The 23,837-nt window shown below is 42.8% G+C and overlaps 1 protein-coding gene across 1 annotated transcript in view; it reads left to right on the forward strand.

The window, feature by feature from the left end:
• The window catches only part of cdc73 (cell division cycle 73, Paf1/RNA polymerase II complex component, homolog (S. cerevisiae)), a 42,745-nt gene extending 22,256 nt beyond the window's left edge, over positions 1-20,489 (forward strand). Inside the window, exons 11-17 of the mRNA XM_056293036.1 lie at positions 3,746-3,803; positions 8,678-8,713; positions 8,995-9,082; positions 12,860-13,021; positions 13,130-13,230; positions 16,085-16,226; positions 16,531-20,489. Of these exons, the coding sequence (XP_056149011.1) occupies positions 3,746-3,803; positions 8,678-8,713; positions 8,995-9,082; positions 12,860-13,021; positions 13,130-13,230; positions 16,085-16,226; positions 16,531-16,567 (624 nt within the window). The 3' untranslated portion in view covers positions 16,568-20,489. The remainder of the gene's footprint in view (positions 1-3,745; positions 3,804-8,677; positions 8,714-8,994; positions 9,083-12,859; positions 13,022-13,129; positions 13,231-16,084; positions 16,227-16,530) is intronic.
• Positions 20,490-23,837: the final 3,348 nt, after the last annotated feature.

The following is a 23,837-nucleotide window of genomic DNA, read 5'->3' on the forward strand; positions in this document are numbered from 1 at the left end:
GGAAGCACACAATTTTCTAGACTTATTGTATGTTGTAGCATTAAGATTGCCTTTCATTCGAACTTAGGGGCCTAGCCCAAACCGTGAAAACAGCCCCAGACCATTATTCCTCCTTCACCAAACTTTACAGTCGGCACTAGGCAGGTAGCGTTCTCCTGGCGTCCACCACACCCAGATTCAGTGCTTAATTTGTAAATGAGGAGGTCCCGGAGCACTGAGAGGGTGCTGCTCCGGCAGGTTAGGGGTGAGAGAAAAAAGTCACGGAACGCAGTTTAAAAATACACAAAACAGTGCTTTTCATGATGCTGAAACAGCTACGCAATAGTCATGTGCTTTTCGACCAATAATTTTGTTGTTGCTTTTATTAAATAGACAGGCCTAGCCTAATCTGACGTGACAATGAGGCAGTAGACACACGCATAGTAGCAAAGTTTTCCAAGTTAATGCCGAGCTAAAGAAATTTTCAAGTGTTTAGGCAAAAAACATCAAACAACTTGCCAGCATACAATGCATATAGGCTATGGCGCTTGAATTACGCAATTTGACCCGATACATTGATCACCGTCACAAAACTATAAGGCTCAATTAACAACACTGTGGAAAATAATTTTTAAAAAGTACCTTTTATTTATTTGTCCAAAACAGCCCACAAAACATCAATAGAGCCTTCAGCCTCCTCCCTGCTTCTTAGTTTATTCCTAGTGTCCTGTGTAGTTCTATGTCCTTTAGTAATCCAGGACCTCACATATGGAATGGGGTTGAACAGGGTGAGCGGTGGTCCAACAAGGCAAAGGAAGAGTAACGTGGAGATGGTGGATGTGCGAAGAGATGACCTGTTGGCAGTGCAGAGTAGGTTCATCTGGGAAAAGCCCCTCTCACACTCTGTACTTGAGATGGGGACAGTGTTGACTGCTGCCAAGAGGTCTTTCAGCCCATCTGGGACAAATGTCCCACCATTGTCCCTATATTCTCTATATGCCCGAATGACATTCCGCGCGCCTTCGATTCTAAACTGCTGGCAGAGTCTTTCGACTTGATCTTCCCCAAACAGTGCCTCAGGGTCGTCCGACCAATATTGTGGTAAGAGTACTTCTAAATCATCAATTAACTTGTTGTAACCTGTTTGGTATTTCCCTTGTGTTAGCATACGTTTCTCCAGATTCCTTGCCAGGCTTCCGAAAAACGCCCTCTGGTCCAAGGTTCTATCGCTCGTTCGTCCTGTATGTAGGGGTACACCTTGAAAAAAAGTTTTTTTCGATTGCCCTCTGGCTCGTTATACTCCTCTTTTTCCTCCCGCTCGTCATGTTTGCTCGTAGGAGGTGCAGCCACACTTGTGCTGTGTCGTGCCCTTCCCTGTTGGTCTTCTGAAATTACCATGGCTTTCTTTGGGTTCGGCTGACCTGCTGGTCTGAAAAAACTAAACAAATTCGACTGTCTTTTTGACATTTTCTAATCAATGGCTTTTTATAGAGTAGGCGGCTAGTTGTTGAGTCTAATATCGTGTGCACAGCATGACTTGAGCGATTGATGTCTCTCTCTCTCTCTCTCTCTCTCTCTCTCTCTCTCTCTCTCTCTCTATCTCTATTTAAAAAAATAGCTGATTTAAAATGCATCAGATGTAGGAAAAACAAGGGTTTTACGAAAAACATCAATGGGAAATAGTAGAGTGACAGAACAGATAACGCTAAATATTAGAGAAAAGGTTTTTACAGATTTTTATAGTGACGAAAGAGGTGGCAGAGCCAATCAAATAGGTGCCGGTCCAAATGTGGGAGGTCCCGGAGCGTGCTCCGGCACAAATTAAGCCCTGCCCAGATTCGTCCGTCAGACTGCCGGATAGTGAAGCATGATCCGTAACTCCACAGAGCATATTTCCACTGCTCCAGACTCTTTACACCACTCCAGCTGATGTTTGGCATTGCGCATGGTGATGATCTTAGGCTTATGTGCAGCTGCTTGGCCATGGAAACCCATTTCATGATGCTCCAGGTGAACAGTTCTTGTGCTGTTGTTGCTTTCGGGGGCAGTTTGGAACTCTGTAGTGAGTGTTGCAACCAAGGACAGATGATTTTTACTCTTCAGCACTCGGCGGTCCTGTTCTGTGAGCTTGTGTGGCCTAGCACTTCACAGCTGAGCTGTTGTTGCTCCAAGACGTTGCTACTGCATAACAACAGACCTACAATTGACTTGGGCAAATCTAGCAGGGCAGAAATGTGATCAACTGACTTGTTGGAAAGGTAGCATCCTATGACAGTGCCACCGAGCTCTTCAGTATGGCCCATTTTACTGCCAATGTTTGTCTATGGAGATTGCGTGGCTGTGTGCTTGATTTCCATTAGAAGGGGTGTCCACATACTTTTGTTTGTGTGTGTGTGTGTGTGTGTGTGTGCGTGTGCATGCATGTTCATGCATCGCTGTATTGCAAAGCACGTATTGTGTGGATAGTATTAGTGGTGAGAGAATACCGCTGATTTTCCCTAAGCTGCTGCAGTATGACTATAGCTTAAAGACCCCCATAAGCTGTTGGTAACCGCACAAGGGAAAATGGGTTGGATTGTGAGGATATAGAAACACTAGTATGTGACGATGACTGTTGTTTAGATATTCTTATTGTGATATTGCTGAAAGTAGTGACAAGATGCGCAAAAGGGATCCTCTCAAACTCAATCTGTTGATGCTATCTAAATGTCTATTGTTTGGATAAAGGGGAAATTGATTTTGCTGGCATCAATGGACAGCATGGAGGCTAGGCTTATTAAAGTGTCGATGCTCGACAACAGTTTAAATGAATCTCATTAAATAGTCACACACTGTTCCATTTTTTGACTGTTGAAAAAAATTGCTTAAATGATTTAGATCATGTGAAGTATGTTAAACTTCCAGTTGGCTCTTGTTTCATAGTAATCTTCCCCTTTTTTGGGGATTCTGGTAATCGATACCTAAGCTAAAGCTTGCTGAGTTTGAATGCTTTCAGTCAGCATCCAAATTGTTGACACAAATTCTCAAGGCTACAGCTTTCTTAAATAAGAAAGACAAGACATTTTCAAGAATTCAGTAGTCTTTGAAAAACTGGTTTAACAAAATAGCACGTTCTGGCCAAGCCATATGCTACTTATTAACTTGTCTGTGTCAAAGCTTGTTCCCAGTTTAACTCTTGACAGTACTGAATATGAGAGCACCTTGTATTGGCAGGGTGCTCTCAGTGTCGGCCATGAGTCGTCCTTGGCAGTATGTTTTTCTGAGGCTCATCTGTGAGTCAACGCTCTAACTTGTGATAATGTCATTGGATGATTGATCACTACTAGACTGTGACCCTCAGAACGGCCCCCTTTATTTTACCTGTGCATGCACACATATATGGGCTCACCTGCTCTGCAGAAGGAAATCTGCATTGTCCTGACGGGAAAGTGAAAGATGTCCAGGTTACAGCTATGGCTTGCAAACCTGCATCTTTCATAAGGAGAAACCTCATGAATATGAAACAAGAGTTGCGTTTGAGTGAAACCACACTCACACCTCAAGTGTTGAAGCTTTATCTACATTCTCACTGTAGACTTCACTTGGCCAGTGGGTTGTGACTTTTAATAGGCTGCATGTGTCTTCGCCCTCTTGTCTGTCTGGTTTAGAGCTTTTAGATGACTGAGAATACTTATGCATCATGGTAGTACAGCACACTTTCTTTTTCAACAAAGGACAAATGGTGTTTTCTGTAAATGACTCGGGTGTATGTGTGTGTGTTCCCCAGGAAGGAGCATCTGCCAGGAAGGCCCAGACTCCAGCGTTGCAGCCTGTCCCTCGCCCAGGTTAGTACTTACAAAATCCAATTCCCAGCAGTCGCTAATCGGTCAAACTTGAGAAACTCTTCCTAAACAAACATTGATGAAGTGGGAAAAAAAGCATGCCATGTCTTTTATCATAGCCCATCCTTATCTGCTGTTCTCATAATTTTTACTGTGTTAAAGGTCTGTAAAACTGAAATCTGTGAATTATTTTTAGAGGGTTATAATACACTTGACCAAGTGACACCCTTTGATACCCCTTGGCTTTCACAAAAACCGTTATTGGAGAGATACATTTGTTTTCGTTGTCAATATGAAAACTTAATCATTATGTCACAGGCAACTGGCTTGGTAGGTGGCGTGATTTTGACAAGAGGGTAGTTAAGAAGAAAGCAACGTTATTATGTCATTGTACATTTGTTTGGTTACAATGAAATTTGTCGTCTGCATTTAACCCATCCTATGGTATAGGCGCAGTGGGCAGCTGCAGCGCCCAGGGACCAATTCCAGTTCTTCTTTCCATTGCCTTGGTCAGGGACACAAACAGGAGTATTAACCCTAACATGCATGCCTGTAGCAAACCCACACAGAAACAGGGAGAACAAGCAAACTCCACACAGAAAGGACCTTGGACGGTCTGGGGTTTGAACCCAGGACCTTCTTGGTGTGAGGCAACAGTGTTAACTAACCACTGGGCCACTGGGCCGTATTTTAGTCTGCTTATGGCACTTTAATAAAAATAATTGATTGAGGAAAAGGAGTGTGTCCTTTAATCTGACAGTATTTAAAATCTAGCTAAGTCGTTTGGGCAAGCCATAAAAAAATCCAATCTTTGCCAAGCTGTGTGGTACGTGTTCTCTCTCAGATGAGGGTAACTCGAAGAGAGCAGTCTCTTTTTTTAAACTTTTTTGAGAGAGATGAGCAAACAAATTCATCAGTTTGCACTATAATGGAACACTGCTTCCAGAGTAATTTATATTTTTATTCATTTTGAAATGAATAACAAGTAAAGAGAGATACTATATTACTGTTATGAGTAGGAAGCTCAGCACTCTGTCATAGCCTGTATCGTAGCCATAGTTTCCTTCGAGAGACTAATTTTACTGTTAATAGCATGTGCCGAGGAGGAGAGCTTACTAACCTTAGCTGTTTTTTGAGCAATATTTTTTTTCTTATGGCTTAAGTGGAACTAATTTTATGCAGCATAACACTTAGCTGTGTGTGTGTGTGTGTGTGTGTGTGTGTGTGTGTGTGTGTGTGTGTGTGTGTGTGTGCGTGTGTGTGTGTGCGCGTGCACTTAAAACTGCTCGTGTGACACGAGTGATATTTCTTTGAATGATACTTAAACTATATTATTTTACTGTATTCATAATATAGCATTATTCCCAAATAGTGTCCTTGTTTGCTAGTTTTATTTTGGCATTTTTGCTTCTTTTTTTTTTGCACCATTAACTCTCAAAAGTGAAATGATGTCTCAAAACTCAAAAGATTTTCCAATGGAGGACCCTGTACCACATTTTCTTTTTCAGTCGTCAATGTTTTTCTCACTTTAATAACTCTTACCTGGATTATTGAGCATGTGTAAAGACGCTTTAACAAATGTTTTTTGATGGTGTTCTCTCCAAATCACCATCATGTGTGGTCACAGTGGGACTGAACCCCACTATGTGACTCAGGTTCCACATAAAGAATTTTCCTCTCAGCACTATTTTGGAGGATCACAGTCAAGCAGTTCTTGATGGCCACTACGTCGTGCTACCATCACCTATTCTTTTACTCTTAATATCCTTGCCTTAAGCAGTCTGGAAACTTTCTATCCAAACATCAGTATTTTAAAATTCTTGTCTGTCAAAGATTTGAGATGCTTGCCTCAGAGTGTTGCCTGTTGGGCGGTATGTGATGGTTATCAAAAAATTGTTGGTCTTTGGAAAGCTTCCACCCACAGCCACCAAGCAGAACACAGTGAGAGGAGAGAGCAGGCGGCGGGTACCTCTTCTTTCCATTGCACCAAGCCAAGCCATCACTTGCCTTCTTTGTGTGATGGGCTGAATCACGTCCATTCTTAAAGTAACATGCTGGCCCAAGATGTGGGGCCACCTCTTTTGCTTTTGTAGAGAAGTATGTGCTTGTGCTTGTGTTTGCTTGTGTGATAGAAAAGTCCATCTGTGTTGTGAATGATAGCCTGACAGGCAGACTGGCACATTTTTACCACAGTGGTGATGTAGATTAATGGATGAGCTCGGTTTAAATAACAGACTCAAGTAGAAGATAGGAGACAGGAAAGCAGGGATGAAACCCTCATGAATTAACTGCCAACAGTACGCATGGGAAGCATGCATCCACAAAGCAATGTTCATCTGCTGAGAAAGATATAATTCTAAAATGTTTGATGGGTTGTCCAATTTTTCTCACCGCAGTTATATTTTTCAAACATAATTTCTTGTTACAGTCTTGCTTTTTTACTACTAATTAGAAATTTGGTTGTTATTTTGACATGCCACTCAAGATATCTTCAATACATCTCCAATAAATCATCTCTGAGGGATTCCTGATTAAATATTGCACTTTATTTCCGTAAGTACCTGCAGAAAAAGCATTGTATATCTACAGGTATAGCCTGAAGTTTTTTTATTTTATTTATTTTTCTTTGTCACACTTCTTGGACCATTCATTGTGAAGTTGAACACAAAACCACTTCTGTTTGATGAGAGGAAAAAGGTTAAAAACTTGATGTAAGCATTAAAATTAGGACAGCAAATCTATTCCGGTGATTTTTTTAAATTCTTTCATCTAGAAATGCAGTCTATATGGGCAGATCTTCCTCTATTTTAGTTTAGTTTTGCATGGAAAGGTCACACTTGGAGCTCTCTTGACTCAATGCTGGGACCTAACCTCCTTTTTAGAGCTTAGTGCTCCACCTCTTTCCAAACATGAAATAAATTCAAATTCTGCTCAAGTGCACAGCCCATTGGCACTCAGTCATGTACCATAGATGACCATGTGTATGCAGGTTTTCATCCAAACACACCACACCGGCAGCGGTTTGCACTATTTAGCACACCTGAAACCAGACAGGGAAGCATTAACAGGCACATGATTAAGTATCACTAACAGCTCGTTGGTGTCACTTCTCATTCTACTGACGAATACAAATGCAGGAGGGGCAAGATTGGAGAGAAAAATAAAGCAAGATCTCCCTTGTCAAATTATGGAGTCGAAGGGAAAACAAACAACATTGTTCACGTTCAGGTCATTGATCCAAACTCATCTTTTCAGAATTGCTTTTAATGTGTAATTAATGTTTTTGTTATGTTGCTTTGATGTTCATTTTAATGTATAAAGTGTCTCAGTACTCTGAAAAGTCCTCTACAAATAAAATGTATTATTATTATTATTATTATTAAATGAAAATTAATAGCGTGGCATGGTAGCGCAGTGGTTAGTGTGGTCGCCTCACAGCAAGAAGGTCCTGGGTTCAAACCCCGGGGTAGTCCAACCTTGGGGGTCATCCCAGGTCGTCCTCTGTGTGGAGTTTGCATGTTCTCCCCGTGTCTACATAGGTTTCCTGCGGGTGCTCCAGTTTCCTCCAACAGCCCAAAGACGTGGGTCAGGTGAATCGGCCGTACTAAATTGTCCCTAGGTGTGAATGTGTCAGCCCTGTGATAGACTGGCGGCCTGTCCAAGGTGTTTCCCCGCCTGCCGCCAAATGACTGCTGGGATAGGATGAGAGCGGGATAAGCAGTTCGGATAATGGATGGATGGAGGTTTAAAAGGGTTTTTGTCACTAAGGCTGTGTTTCCACCAGAGACCTGTCACTGGGCAGCTGTCTTGTCCTGTTTTCTATGGTGAATTTGCGCTTCCAGTGTCCTCAACCTATGCAGGTTGTCGACCTCTTTTCAGCACTTTAAGTGCTTCACCTGTTTGAGAGTTTGAGAAATGTCAGCTTTAACTTGAAGCACAGTGCTCATCGATGTCACTTTGAGTACCACTACCCAATCGGGATGACGTGTAGGCAGGATTTAACAACAAACAGAAAGGAATCAACATAGATGCAAACAAATGGCACAGCAGAAAAAGAAAAAAGATGTAAAAGCTAATCTTGTTGATGCAGGAGGACATCTATACTGTGGGGGGAAAAAAAGTCAGAGTAGCTGATAAGCTCTGCAAAACAAAACAAAAAAGGGGGGGGTGAGACAGCTTAACGTTTTTTATGTCAACACACAGCTTTGCTGTATTTTGTGTTACATAGCAACTGTAAAAATGTGACTTCTCCCAGCGATCACCACCCGTGGCAGCCTTAGGCACTGTGTAAGCACGTACCTCCAGCGCTGGCATGCCTGGGTGTCCCTGTTGGAAACAAAGCCTAAATGTTTGTAAGCAGCTCATAGTAGCAGGAATAAGAGTACAGTCCGTCTGAAGGGAATTTGCAGGGGCTGAACACTTGGAGTTCATTTTTACTTGGTTTCATTTTCAAGCCTCTGTCCTCACATCTAAACTTTAGAGCTGCCCTATCAGTTTCTTTCTTTCTTTTTCTTTTTTTATTTTCTTACTGCCACACCTCACTGCACCTTCACCAAGGTCCATGAGTTGCTTTGTATCTTAAGATACACAGAAGAAATCTACTGTGGATATAGCATCACAGTTAGTCTTACATCACTATTGGTGATGTACTCAATGCACTTGCACCAGTTGCATTTGACCTGCACTCTTGGGTATTATGATACTTTTCATTGCTCTAAGATTGCTTTAGGGTGATACTTGAATTTATCTGCTAATTTCCTGATTCTCTAAGTGGCTTCAGATAAAAGCATCTGCTGACTGAGAAAATGTAATGTAGGTAAAGATACAAATATATGAACGGGTTTGTTTATGTTGAATGCCTTTCTTTTTCTCTGCAGTTTCACAAGCCAGACCACCACCAAATCAGAAGAAAGGTACACATTACTTCAGTCTATTCGATAGCAGATTTTGCATGAAAATATAGAATTGTTCATGCTTTTTGTAGGCCATCATTCGCTTCAAGCAGACAGTCAGTATTAACTAATATCCCTAGCTTTTTTTGTTTCCCTGTTTGATGGTCTGATTGACCTTCCAATCTCCTTGCAAGCCCTGGCATAATTTTTTTTGTCTATTTTGACATTCACTACCGGAATCTGACTGGTTACCTGCACCCTTATTTGCCTGTATGACATGTAATGTGTTTACATCTCTGCAGGATCCCGAACCCCAATCATCATCATCCCAGCCGGCACCACTTCTCTCATCACCATGCTCAATGCTAAGGACCTTCTGCAGGACCTCAAGTAGGTGCAATTCACGCAGTATATTGCTTTATTTCTCTATATCTTATTTGGGCTGTGCCTCTGTTTTTTTACCAGGGGTTGCCCAACTTCTGTCTTTTACTGATCACTCAATGCTTCACAGTAGTCAATGATTTGTGGACTAGTCATTGCTTAAGTCATCAAGAACTAGTAGTTCTTAAAATCCCTTTCACTGTACTGTAACCAAGAGTCTAATATTTTAAATGTTGGAACTTTCAAGCAAACCAGTGATCTGCTCTCACTTATTGTCTGATAAAGCAGGATGTTTGGTGAAGGTGTTAATTGAAGCTAGTCTCTGTCTACTGTTGCTAGCCTAGTGGGCATTGTTTAATAAATGTGCATGGCATAAAACATTTTTGAGATTGGAAATAAAAATGAAGCAATCTAATAATCTGTAATGTATTCTTCCCTGTTTGTTCAACTTGCCATTTTGTTCTGCTCTTGCTCTGCCCTGTCCTACTTTATTTAAGATAAGATGTCTTTATTTATCCACAAGGGAAATTTGTTTTGTTCAGGTCAGACAGTGTACAACAGCACCCAGACAACTTGGATTAACAAACATAAAACATCAAGCATCAACTAGAAGTTAGGGTTAAAAACAAAGCAGGAATAAGAATAAGAATAAGGAAGTCCTGAGGGGTTAGAGCAGTAGGTCCAGGTCTTCTGGGGCAAGGGAAAAAATGGTGTGGGGGATTCAGGGGGTCTGTACTTGTTTAGTTGGTCATATATATAGTGGGGGGGGGTGAAGCTGTCTCTCCCTCTGTTTTTCTTGAAATAGGGAACGTTACATCTCCTGCCAGAGGGAAGGATCTGGAAGCAAGTGTTGACATTATATGTTGTGTGCCTGGCAATCTTTACTACGTTCCTCACTGCCCTCTGGTTGAACAGCAGTTGGAAGCCCTAGTACCATTTTCTGCAGACCTTAGACCCCAGGGTGGTCACCCTCCACAGCTTGCTGATGGTGGCCTCAGCTTGCTATTTATTGCCCTGTGACTTCACAAGTGCAGTGACAAGGCAAAAATCTGACTTTAGTGTCACCTAGTGGTAGAGTAGCATCTAGTCAACTAGATGACTAATTCATGTAACAGCTACTTGTTACCACAAATTGTTGGAGTGGGGGTAACAAACGATATATGAAAAGCCTACATGTGCTATATTTTTATCTTTCCCAACCCTTAAGATGAAGTATGAAAAGGATGCTTATCTAGTGAGGACTATACAGGCACACCAATAAACCATGCAGAATAGCCTTGTGCAAATTACCCCACTGTGTCATCATTGCAATCTGACAGTGTAATTGGAGCCATAAATCACTGGCCGTCATGAACAGGGTTTTGAAAGTTAGGCAACTACCAGCTGCAACTGAGTACATAACTACTGCTTGGAAAGTATTATGTTACCAACTCCAAGTATTACACAGCAACACTGAACGTCAGTGGCTGAACTTCACTGTTGGTGAGGGTGATCATAGAAAACTGTGAGGTATGGAGGGAGAGCAAGGTAGTGCTGTAATTACTCAAAATTAAATTTGGAGACAAGTTGGATGTGTGAACCTTAATTAAAAGAAAACTGCAGCAAACTGGAGGCCTGATCTAAACACTAAATTTATTAATGAGAGCACAGAAACGGCATGGGACCCTGCTCACAACCTCTCTGGCTTTGAGAGATGAGCAACTTTTTATACTACTTTAACACAGACATCCAGATGGTACTGTACCATAACCCTCAAACACAGTAGCTTCAGAAAAATAGGGGAACATCGTTAATTAAAAAAAGCCCAATTTTCTCCCACTATATAGTCCCAATATACAGTGCATCCAGAAAGTATTCACACCCCTTCACTTTCCCCACATTTTGTTATGTTACAGCCTTATTCCAAAATGGATTAAATTCCTTTTTTTTCTCATCAATCTACATACAATACCCCATAATGACAAAGTGAAAAAGGTTTTGTAGAAATTTTTGCAAATTTATTAAAAATAAAAAACTGAAATATTGCATGTACATACGTAAGTATTCACACTCTTTACTCAGTACTTGGTTGATGCAGCCTTGGCAGCGATTACAGCCTCAAGTCTTCTTGGGTATGAAGCTACAAGCTTGGCACACCCATATTTGGGGTATTTCTCTCATTCTTCTCTGCAGATCCTCTCGAGCTCTGTAAGGTTAGATGGGGAGCGTCGCTGCACAGCTATTTTCAGGTCTTTCCAGAGATGTTCAATGGGGTTCAAGTCTGGGCTCTGGCTGGGCCACTCAAGGACATTCACAGACTTGTCCCGAAGCCCCTCCTTCGTTGTCTTGGCTGTGTGAGTAGGGTCGTTGTCATGTTGAAAGGTAAACCTTCGCCCCAGTCTGAGGCCCTGAGCGCTCTGGAGCAGGTTTTCATCAAGGATCTCTTTGTACTTTGCTCCATTCATCTTTCCTCGATCCTGACTAGTCTCCCAGTTCCTGCCACTGAAAAACATCCCCACAGCATGACGCTGCCACCACCATGCTTCACTGGATGGTATTAGCAAGGTGATGAGAAGTGCCTGGTTTCTTCCAGACGTGACGTTTGGCATTCAGGTCAAAGAGTCCAATCTTGGTTTCATCAGACCAGAGAGTCTTGTTTCTCATGGTCTGAGAGTCCTTTAGGTGTTTTCTGGCAAACTCCAAGCGGGCTGTCATGTGCCTTTTACTGAGCAGAGGCTTCCATCTGGCCACTCTACCATAAAGGCCTGATTGCTGGAGTGCTGCAGAGACGGTTGTCCTTCTGGAAGGTTCTTCCATCTCCACAGAGGAACGCTGGAGCTCTGTCAGAGTGACCATCGGGTTCTTGGTCACCTCCCTGACCAAGGCCCTTTTCCCCCGATTGCTCAGTTTGGCTGGACGGCCAGCTCTAGGAAGAGTCCTGGTGGATCCAAACTTCTTCCATTTACGAATGATGGAGACCACTGTGCTCTTCGGGACCTTCAAAGCTGTAGAAATTTTTTTGTACCCTTCCCCAGATCTGTGCCTCGATACGATCCTGTCTCGGAGGTCCACAGACAATTCTTTTGACTTCATGGCTTAGTTTCTGCTGTGACATGCACTGTCAACAGTGGGACCTTATATAGACAGGTGTGTGCCTTTCCAAGTCATGTCCAATCCATTGAATTTACTACAGGTGGACTCCAATCAAGATGTAGAAACATCTCAAGGATGATCAGTGGAAACAGGATGAACCTGAGCTCAATTTTGAGTGACATAGCAAAGGGTGTGAATACTTATGTACATGCAATATTTCAGTTTTTTATTTTTAATAAATTTGCAAACATTTCTACAAAACCTTTTTCACTTTGTCATTATGGGGTATTGTATGTAGATTGATGAGAAAAAAAAGGAATTTAATCCATTTTGGAATAAGGCTGTAACATAACAAAATGTGGGGAAAGTGAAGGGGTGTGAATACTTTCCGGATGCAGTGTATGTCCCCATTCGTTCTGCTTTGCAGTATGTGTTTTTACAGCTTATTAATTGCCCTTGATAACAGCAGACTAGACTCATGCCCATGTGAGAGCACAATTGTGTTTTTAAGCCTCTGAACCTTTCAACCCAGACTAGAACTGAATATAAGTATCGGCTTTTAATAAAGCAATAACTTCCCTCCATGTACCCCAAATCAGCAAGTTTTCCATATCCTCCCTCAGCGGGGACAATTCTTAAAAATCAGTCAATCAAGACTAATCCAGTAAACCAGGTCTCTCTTTCTCACTGTCATGCCCATCCCCTACCCACCAGATTTGTCACATCAGAGGAGAAGAAGAAGCAGGGCATCCAGAGGGACAATGAGGTGCTGCTGCAAAGGCGCAAAGACCAGATCCAGCCTGGCGGGACGACACTCAGTGTCACCGTGCCCTACCGAGTAATTGACCAGCCTCTCAAACTGGCCCCGCAAGACTGGTCAGTCACAGCATGTTCATTTAATTCAATATTTATGTAACAAGCACACTTTTCATTACTCTACTATTTTTTTTAAAGATACATTTTGCCCTTGTTTATTCCTTACAGGGATCGTGTGGTCGCGGTCTTTGTCCAGGGTCCTGCCTGGCAGTTCAAGGGCTGGCCTTGGCTGCTCCCTGATGGATCCCCAGTTGATATTTTTGCCAAAAGTAAGTTGCTGTGGACATCGAGTGGTGAGGTTCAGGGGGAGCATGAGAGGACCACATGAGTTATTGGCATTGCTCTAATAAGGTTGCAGTCCCAAAGTCAAGAGAGTGATGTAAATCCAAATGGCAATATAGTATGAACACACCATTGTCATTGTAGCTGGAGCTGGGGGAAAACAATGGTTTGGTTATTCACTATGGACACAATGGTGTGCTACTTGCACCTAATTGACTTCCTCTTAGCTTTTGGTGAAAATTAGCTATTATCTAACATAAATAACTAAGCCCCCACCCCACACACCCACTCACACACAGTTTTCATTCTTTTAACCACCCCACCCCCCCCAAAAAAATAATATATATTGCTATATAGCGTTTTTTTCCGAAACCGTCAATGGTGTTGAATGCTTGACTGAGGAATGGAATATCGACACGGATAAAGGAAAAATTGTTTACTTTTTTCCTGTATCCGTGTTGATATATTGCTATATATATATGGCTTTGTTAAAAGAAACACTCAATGGCAGGGATAGTGTTCAACAAATAAGGAGCAAAATAATCCAGTTAGTCAAGTACGTTTTTTATGAGACAGTACAAGCCTGTTTCATGCTATAAGCAGTCATCAGGTGATAATTGCTTATAGCATGAAACTGGCTTGTACTCTCATAGAGAATGTACTTGACTAACTCGATTTTATATATATATAATCCAGTTAGTGTATGTGTGTGTGTGTGTATGTGTTTGTGTATATATACACACGCATACATATATATATACAGACATATATATCAATCACCGTATTTCCCAGACTACAAGTTGCACTTAGCAAAAAACATGTTGCAAGGAAAAAAAAACATGTATAAGTCACATTTATGTGGTGATATAGTAGTGAAGCGCGGATCAGGGTTTTTTTTTTAATACCCACACCCACCTGACCTGTTATGAGAGCCAAGCTGCACCACCCGACCTGCTAAAATATGCGTTAATTAACCACCCGAACACGACCTGACCCGCAAACCTCCAAATAGGCCACAGCAAAGTGAGCAGTGTTGCACTATTTCGTTTTTGGGCTGTTTGCCCAGCATAATACACTGATTGCAAGGCATAGCCTTTTATATCTTAGACTAATAGCGTCTGGGTCTAGACTACTAAATAAACAGACAAATTATTCCAAATGGTGTTCTTTATTGTTGAATAGCAGCAAAACACCTATCATTAAAGGTATGAGCTCTGTCTCCCTCACTAGCTTGCTCACATATACACACACACACGCGTGTACACACAAGCCTCTTCTTTCTGACCAAAAAAAAGTTTTGGCAGTGTAAACAAAAGCTACAGATACAATTTAGTGAAAAAATTTGTAGGTAAAGCCTCAACACTAAGACACATGCATTGCCCAAAACCATGATCACAAATTGATGATAAAGCTGCTTGCGTGCATGCGTGTGTGTTTGACAGAGAGAGAGAGAGGAGAAGAGAAGGTTGACTAGCAATGCACAGCCTACCCTAACGCATGCAACGTTTCTGTACGTTATTGATAATTTGGTCAGAACACTGCTTTGTCACTTTTTGACCTGCCCGCCCGAATCCGTGATATTTTCTAACAAGTTTAACCAAACCTGCCCGACATACACATCAATCACTACAGTATAGGGTTTTCAATTGAGTCACAAGATTAAACAGTGCCATCTAGTGGCCGCATTTGAAATGGAGCTTATTCGTCCCACAAAGTTACGGCATATAAATCGCTTTGGAATATAAATCGTTGGACCAGCCAGGCGAGTATAATACTTTGTGTGTGTGTGGCTGCTATGCCAGGCTATGTTTGTGTGTGTGGGTGTGTGTGTGTGTGTGTGTGGGCGGGCGGGCGCCTTGGGATAAACTGGTGACCTGTCCAGAGTGTCTGCCTGCCACCCAATGACTGCTGGTATAGGCTCCAGCATCCCCGCGACCCTGTGTAGGATAAGTGGTTTGGATGATGGATGTTTTGTTTTTTTTGCCACACATCCAATCTGTGTCTTAACATCGAGTATCCAATCGGTGTCTTAATATCGAGTAACTGATTCACAATCAAATATTTATATTTTCCTGCATGATACAGCTGAACAGTGCGCACCAATCACATTAAAGTTAGCAGAACCATTCTAGTTTAAGCGAGATGCTTGACAATTTCATAGCTTTGCATAAAGAAAAGAAACATTAATGGACAGTTGTGGCCCTTTTTTTAAACAAAATGACAAATTTACTCCGAATACTATATGAACTTGTTATACTCCTTCAAATAATTTAATTTTAAGTGCCCTATACATTTAGTCATGTTGAAGGTCACTCGGTTATACTACCGCCTCATGAAACACGGGCATTGCAGACATTTCACGTGACTATTGGGCTGCTTTCACTTTACAGCTCAAAAGAGTTTCACACTGCAGACATTTTAGAAGCTTGTTGTTGTTAACTTCTTAAACATGTGCCTCATGACACCGAGACGGAGTACGATGGGGCGTTAACAACACCTACATTACAGCTGGCATGGACAGAGAGCAAGGGAGTAATATAAACAAAGAATTGGAATTTGATCAAGTTTAAGATAGCCGATGCTGATCAATTAAAATAAGCCTTTATTAGTTTGGATACCGATCTCTCGTATCAGTTTGGAATTGGGACATCCCTAAATTGATAAATTTGTCTTTTTGTGTGTGCTGATTTTTTTTTTTAAACTAACTAGCTGTACTTGGCAAAAACACAAGTTGGCCATGGGACTAATCTACAACTTTTCCTTCAGGGATCTTAATTTGAGCATGCAGAGAGAGTATTGACCTGCAGGTCACTACATTTACGAGTGTCCTTTTCCCCATAGTTCGAGCCTTTCACTTGAAGTATGATGAGGCGAAGACAGACCCCAACGTGCAGAAGTGGGATGTGACCGTCCTGGAGTTGAGTCACCACAGACGCCATCTGGACCGACCTGTGTTTCTGCGTTTTTGGGAGACCCTTGACAGGTGTGTGTGTGTGTGTGTGTGTGTGTGTGTGTGTGTGTGTGTGTGTGTGTGTGTGTGTGTGTGTGTGTGTGTGTGTGTGTGTGTGTGTGTGTGTGTGTGTGTGTGTGTGTGTGTGTGTGTGTGTGTGTGTGTGTGTGTGCGCACGCGCTTATGTATGTGTGCGCGCACTTGCTTGTTGGGATAGTATTTTTTCTAACCTGTTCTGCTTCTGATTTACACAAACTTTCAGAAACACACAGTTGGCATTGTCAAGCAGTTTTTTTTCTTTCCTCTTTAAATTGTCCTATCTCTCCTCTTCTGTTAGATACATGGTCAAGCACAAATCCCACCTCAGGTTCTGAGTCCATTTTGTGGCATCCAGTCACCACTGGTGAAGTCTTCTACTTTCCTATTGAGCCCACCTACGCCTCCTTCCCCCTGCTCACCCAGACACATGGATGTGATGGCCAGTGGACCCTCCACCTGCCCCTTCCACCACCACCACCATCCCCCTTTCTGAGGACTCTTGATGCTAATGGATATGATACTTTGGACTCTGTGTGATGAGATGGTCTCTTTTAGTTAACAATATACCAAAACTATATTTTATATCAACAGTGATTCTCACTGGAGGGGGGAGAGGGGTCAGCTAGACATATTAAGCAACAGAATGGGCAGGAAAGTGTAAAAAAGGGGATGGGGAAATGAAAGACCCATGTGTTGGGGAGGGGGCAATTTGTCCCCCCCCCCTCTATTTCCATTATAGAATGGATTCCTCCTGAATTAAATGTGGAACTGGCTAGTCAAAGAAAATCTTAGTGATTGTTGGTACAACTAAAACTGTGGCTTGGCATGAGGAGTTTGACTTTCTTGTCACTGTTTTTGTCTGCTCTCTTTATGCAAAAGACATCTGGTGTTTTCTATTTGTTTTGGATTTAGTTCACAGTATGGTCTAATGTAAAGCATCTAAATCATAGGGGTTATCTGTGGTCAGAGTGTAAATATGATAAAATGTCTCAGAGCTAAAGGACTTTGAGCAGTGGTTTTTGAGAAAGGGGTTGGATTGTGGGTTTGGCAGCAGGGCAGGTGGCAGATGAGTTCTAAAACTAAAACCTTTAGAATATTATTTTACTGGTTCTGTTTTACAAAATATTCCGCTAATCCACACCTCATTTATTTACAAGCTCAAATTGGCCTCAAAATGTGTTCAACAGATCCTCACTGGGTAATGCGATGATCATACAGTGCCTTGCAAAGTATTCAACCCCCTTGACAGTCATCACTAAATTCTGGATTATAAAAGATACTCACACATCTGTTCCTGAACAATATTATTTTTGTGAACTCATAAGCTCTAACAGCATGTTCCCAAAGCCAAAACTTATGTTTCGCTGACTTTTGTAAATAGATTAAAAACTAAAATATAGTGCTTGCATAAGTATTCAACCCCAACATATCAGTACTTTGTAGAGTATCCTTTTGCTGCAATAACAGCCATGATTCTCTTGGGGTAAGTATGTATAAGCTTTGCACATTCTTCTGGAGTAATTTTTGCCCATTCTTCTTGGCAGAATTTGTACAGGTCTTGCAGGTTGGTGGGATGGTGCCCCTGGACTGCGATTATCAGTCTGTGCCACAGATTTTCAATGGGGTTGAGGTCCGGACTTTGACTTGGCCACTCCAAAACATTTTGTTCACCTTTTTGTTGCCGAGCCATGCCATTGTTGCTTTAGCCTTGTGCTTAGGGTCAGTGTCCTGCTGGAAGGTGAACCTTTTCCCAAGCTTCAGTTTTATGACAGACTGTAATAGGTTGTCTTCCAATATTTCCCTGTTTTTAGCTCCATCCATTCTTCCCTCAGATTGAACAAGGTTCCCAGAGCCTGCAGATGAAAAGCAACCCCATAGCATTCTGCTGCCGCCGCCATGCTTCACTGTAGGGAGGATGTTTTTTAGGGCATGAGCAGTGTTAGTTTTGCACTGCACTTTTAGCCAAGCGCAACTTTAGTCTCATCTGACCACAAAACCTTTACCCACATCCTAACTGGGTCTCTCATGCCTAGTAGCAAACTCCAAGTCTGCTTTTATATGCATAGTTTTGAGCAACGGCTTCTTTCTTGCCACCCTCCCATACAGGCCAGATTTATGGAGAGCCCGTGATATGGTTGACTCATGCACATTTACTCCAGTTTCAGCCACTGACCTCAGGAGCTCCTTCAAAGTGATTGCAGGATCATCTGTGGCTTTCCTCACCAGCCCACGTCTTGCTCAGACACTTAGCTTTGAGGGAGAGCTTGTCCTACAAAACACTTGGGTGGTGTGATACAGCTTCCACTTTCTGACAGTGGCTCCAACAGTGTTCTGTGGGACACCCAGACACTTGGATATTGTTTTGTATCCCTTTCCCACATTCTGCATTTTAATCACTTTGTCTCTTACTTAAGTATTATGCTCTTTTGTCTTCATTTTCTGATGGAGTTCAAACCCGGCTAATGAACTTTACAAAGAGTGCTTTTTATACCCATAAATGAGACCTCCTCTGTTGCTCTCCCTGAGGTTTCTTCCTATTTTTTGTCCATGTTAAAGGGTTTTTTTTGGGAGTTGTTCCTTATCCAATGCGAGGGTCTAAGGACAGGACGTTGTGTTGCTGTAAAGCCCCTTTAGGCAAATTTGTAATTTGTGATATTGGGCTATACAAATAAAATTGACTTGACTTGACCGTTACTTTAATAACAGGTGCACACTAAGTCCAGTTGTGTTAACCTGAGTTTGTTTTAGGAATAATTTGTCATTTGTGTAAACTTGAAGCTTTCAGAGCACAAGGGGTTGAATACTTAAGTGGGGAAGTGGGACTACTTAAGCACTATATTTTAGTTTTTAATTTATTAATAAAAAGTCAGCAAAACAAAGCTTATTTTGGGTTTGAGAACATTTGAGCGGCACAGTGGGTAGCGCTGTCGCATCATAGCAAGAAGGTCCTGGGTTCAAACCCTAGGGTTGTCCAACCTTGGAGGTAGTCTGCTTCCAATGTGGGAAGATGGCTGCACGAATTCATGTTGGCAGCGGCCTCACCGAGTAACCATCCATGTAGTGTCTTTGTCTGCGTCTTTAGTTTTGTCTTCGTTTGATGGCTGGGAGAGCGGGGCAGGCTAAGCTAACTGCTAGCCCATGCAGACTGGCAGTTCCGATAACACCGAGGGCAGTCTGGCGGCAGCTCCACCTGGCGTTGACTGTGGTAGTTTTAATGTTGTCGTGAGGACTGTGGGGAGGTTTGTCGAGGGTGTCTGGTTGGGAGAGCTGGCGCTGGATCGGCTGGGAGAGCTTGGTCTGCTTTGTTCGGTGGGCCTGGGGACCATGGGCCCTGCCTGGAGCTGTTCCCGAGGAGGAAACACCAAGGGCAGTCTGACAGGATGCAGAAGTGGGGCAGGCTAAGCTAACCGCTAGCCCATGCAGACCGGCGGTTCCAACAGTCATCCTGGCTGGCGTTTGTTCCCTTGGATAATTATTTTTTGTTTAGTTTGGATATGTGTGTTCTTGTAGTTTTTGGACGTGTTTTTGTCTTTGTGTTGTACTGCTGTGGGCAGGGGGAAATTGCATTTTGTTTCATTTAATGTACGCAAGTGCATGACATGAAATGACAAAGTGTTCCCGATTCCTGATCCCAGGTCGTCCTATGTGTGGAGTTTGCATGGTCTACCTGTGTCTCCAGTGGGTTTTCTGCGGGTGCTCCGGTTTCTCCCACCATCAAAAAAAGACATGCATGTTAAGGTTAATACTCCTGTCTGTGCCCCTGACTGAGGCATGGCAAGACAAACTGGAGCTGGTCCCCACGTGCTGCATGGCGCTGCCCTCTGCTCCTAGCTACACAGCTAGGATGGGTTAAATGCAGAGCGTCATTTCCCTACGAGGATCAATAAAGTATCTCAAAATCAAAATACTGTTAGAGCTTTTGGGTTCACAAAGATAGCATTGTTCAGGAACAAATGTGAGTATCTTTTCTAATCCAGAAATTAGTGATGACTGCCAAGGGGGTCGAATACTTCTGCAAGGCACTGTATGTAGGTCTTCTGTTGCTTGACGGGGTTATGAAAGAAGGACCCAAATTCTGGCAAGTACTGCTTTGTCCTCACACGAAAACGGGCAATAAAGCCTTGTAGAAAAACCCAGACCAGGGCTCTGTCTTTTTATGCTGTGGAAGCACATCCATAGACTCGTAAAACCTGTAATTTATGTTCATATAATATCGCCAGACCATCTTCAGGTCGTGTGTGTGTTGCCCATAATACACTTTGGACGCCTGATGTGTCCTGTTTGTAGTTTTATTTCATTCTGCTTTTCAGTCAACATGAACTGTCACTACAAATCAATTCACAAACATGGCCTGGTAAAACAAGGTCATTGAATATCAGGATAGGAATACTTAGTTCAAATGGAGCAAAATCCAGAGCACCAAGATGTACCTAATATCGGCTCAGTGGTATAATAGGAAAATTGGAGCCGTAACAGAGCGGACTGAATAATGAGTAACTGTTTGAGGAATGTGGATTGACTAAATCATGAGCATAATGGCACCAAATCAGGAAAAGTAGTTGCAAGGTTTTAAAATTAAGGGCATACACAATACAGTACTGTAAAGAGTTTTAGTATTGCACCTTTGTAGAGATTTTTAAAACATCTTCACTGTCTGAACCTTGGTTTTGGCTTTGTACTTGTATGTTCGAAGCAAAGCAAAAAAGCTTGTGTATCCCTCAGTCATAAGAGAGATGGTGGGCAGGGTTTTTCCTCCCTGGAAATGGAGTTACATTCATACCTGAGGACAATATCAGAATTGCTCATCATAACTACACATACACAGACAGGCGACAAAGGAAAAAACAACTTAGAGTGTCTTAGGTGTTGGGCCGCCAGGAGCCTCCAGAACAGCTACAATGTTCCTTGTCATAGATTCTACAAGTCCCTGAACTCTACTGGAGGGATGGACACCATTCTTCCAAAAGATATTTCCTCATTTGGTGTTTTGATGATGGTGGTGGAGAGTGCTGTCTAACACGTCGGTCCAAAATCTCCCATAGGTGGTTAACTGCGTTGAGGTCTGGTGACTGAAGGCCATAGCATATGATTTACATCATTTTCATCCTCATCAAACCATTCAGTGACCCTTCGTGTCCTGTGGATGGGGGCATTGTCATCCGGGAAGAGACCACTCCCCTCAGGATAGAAATGTTTCATCATAAGATAAAGGTGATCACTCAGAATAACTTTGTATTGATTTGCAGTGACCCTTCCCTCTAAGGGGACAAGTGGACCCAAACCATGCCAAGAAAATGTCCCCCCACAGCATAACAGGGCCCTCAGACCCTCTCGCTGTCAAGCGTTCAATTTGTCACCTGTAGTCTCTGTCTCTGTCTCATGGGTGGCACGGTAGCACAGTGGTTAGCGAGGTCGCCTCACAGTAAGAAGGTCCTGGGTTCGAGCCCCGGGGTAGTCCAACCTTGGGGGGTCATCCTGGGTTGTCCTCTGTGTGGAGTTTGCATGTTCTCCCCGTGTCTGCGTGGGTTTCCTCCAGGTGCTCCGGTTTCCTCCCACAGTCCAAAGACATGTAGGTCAGGTGAATCGGCCATACTAAATTGTCCCTAGGTGTGTGTGTGTGGGCCCTGTGATGGTCTGGTGGCCTGTCAAGGGTGTCTCCCTGCCTGCCGCCCAATGACTGCTGGGATAGGCTCCAGCATCCCCATGACCCTGAGAGCAGGATAAGCCGTTTGGATAATGGCTGGATGGATCCCCCCCCCCCCCGTCTGTTTATATCTAGAGAGACAGAAAGGATCAAGGATCTAAAATATAGGTTTACAAAATGGCCTGTCCTTAAAGATTAGTTTTTAGGAGTGTTTCAAAAATGAGACAGATTTTGGCCTGAGCTTGTGCAGAAAGACACAACAAACTGTTGGAAAGGCCCTGTCCCCTCTGGTCATAAATCTGGAGGCTGTTTACATCTGATATTAACATGCGTCTTGGGTGATCCAATCACAAGTGGACAGCTCTAAGTGCATCAGTTCCCACCTGGCATTAGAATGCGTCACCACATGCGTCCTAGTGACCACTTAGGACTGAATCTGACGTCCCTGCTCTATATGCATGTAAGCATGCACGTCACGTGGTAGGGAGTGTGGTTTAGCCTCGGCTGCCAGTGGAGAGAGAGAGCGTGGCTCGCGGGAGACTAGCCCATGCAAGTGAATGAGTGAAAGACATTATCAAATTTCTTAAAACTCGTTATGTGGGAAAATGTAAATGTCTTAACACTAGAGTCTGAAATTCTCAACCTAAACCCTGTCAAGCTCGACCCAATCACGTCAGTTCAAGCTCAGATTATCTAATTATTCCAGTGGGTTTGAGAGGGTCGGGCTCTGCTCTGTGGTGGATTAATGAACTTGAACCTGAAGTTGAACTTGAATGTGCAAGTGGGCGGGGGCTCTCCCACAGTTGTGTCAGAAATTACAGACAAGGTAAGCAAAACAAAAAACAAAACTAAAGCCAGAGGAGGCTTTGGTAGGCAGAGGACTTTTAGTTGACTAGGCGGTCCTTCAATGTGGCGTGGGACACATGTGCGTTTACTCTTCAAATGCGATGTGGACAAATGCGTTCTAGGCCACCTCTGAATGTGACCTGAGCGATCAGATCTGACGACGCATTGAGAATGCATTGGGTGCATTCACATCTGTACTTAGAGCTGTCCACTTGTGATCGGATCACCCAAGACACATTTTAATACCAGGTGTAAACAGCCTCTTAGACGCTAAGATGAGCCCCTTCCATCAGGCTCATATGGGGTCAGTACTTCTTTAAAAATTATCAATATGAATTTGAAATCGGTTCAACATTTCCATGAATATTTCCAAGCAGTCGGTCTTCAGCTTACCTTTGAGGTTTTATATGGATAAGATGTGGGAATGACGTCAAATACTGCTGCTCAGTGGCTCTATATCTAGTCTTGATCTTAATTTTAGAAACACATTTAAATAGTCTCCGGGCTACACACATCAGAGAGAGCGTGCTAACTGTACTGTAGTTGTGTGTAGTTAGAAAATCCAGAGTTTAAGTGCCTAGCTTTTCTTTTTTTTTCCCACTCTCTGATTTATGTATACCTTGTGTGAATGTTTTCTTTGTTTGGTTATGTTTAATAACAAAGACAAAAAGCCATTTTAAAGCATATCACATGGTAACTATGTGACACTGTGTGACGTCACAAAGAAGACCCATTGAATGCCCTCTATCAAAGTGATGAGGTGAGTAAATCTCTGAAATATTTGATGATTTCACCTTTTCACCCTCTAGTAACTACTACTACTTTCGGCTGTTCCTGTCAGGGGTCGCCACCGCAGGTCATCCGTTTCCATCTCTTCCTGTCCTCTGCATCTTCCTCTGTCACACCAGCCACCTGCATGTCTTCCCTCACCACATCCATAAACCTCCTCTTTGGCCTACCTCTTTTCCTCTCCCCTGGCAGCTCCATATTCAGCATCCTTCTCCCAATATACCCAGCGTCTCTCCTCCACACATGTCCAAGCCATCTCAATCTTGCCTCTTGCTTTGTGTCCAAACCGTCCAACCTGAGCTGTCCCTCTAATATACTCATTCCCA

The sequence above is a fragment of the Lampris incognitus genome, chromosome 14 (genome assembly GCF_029633865.1).
Source record: "Lampris incognitus isolate fLamInc1 chromosome 14, fLamInc1.hap2, whole genome shotgun sequence".
NCBI classification, from domain to species: Eukaryota; Metazoa; Chordata; class Actinopteri; order Lampriformes; family Lampridae; genus Lampris; species Lampris incognitus.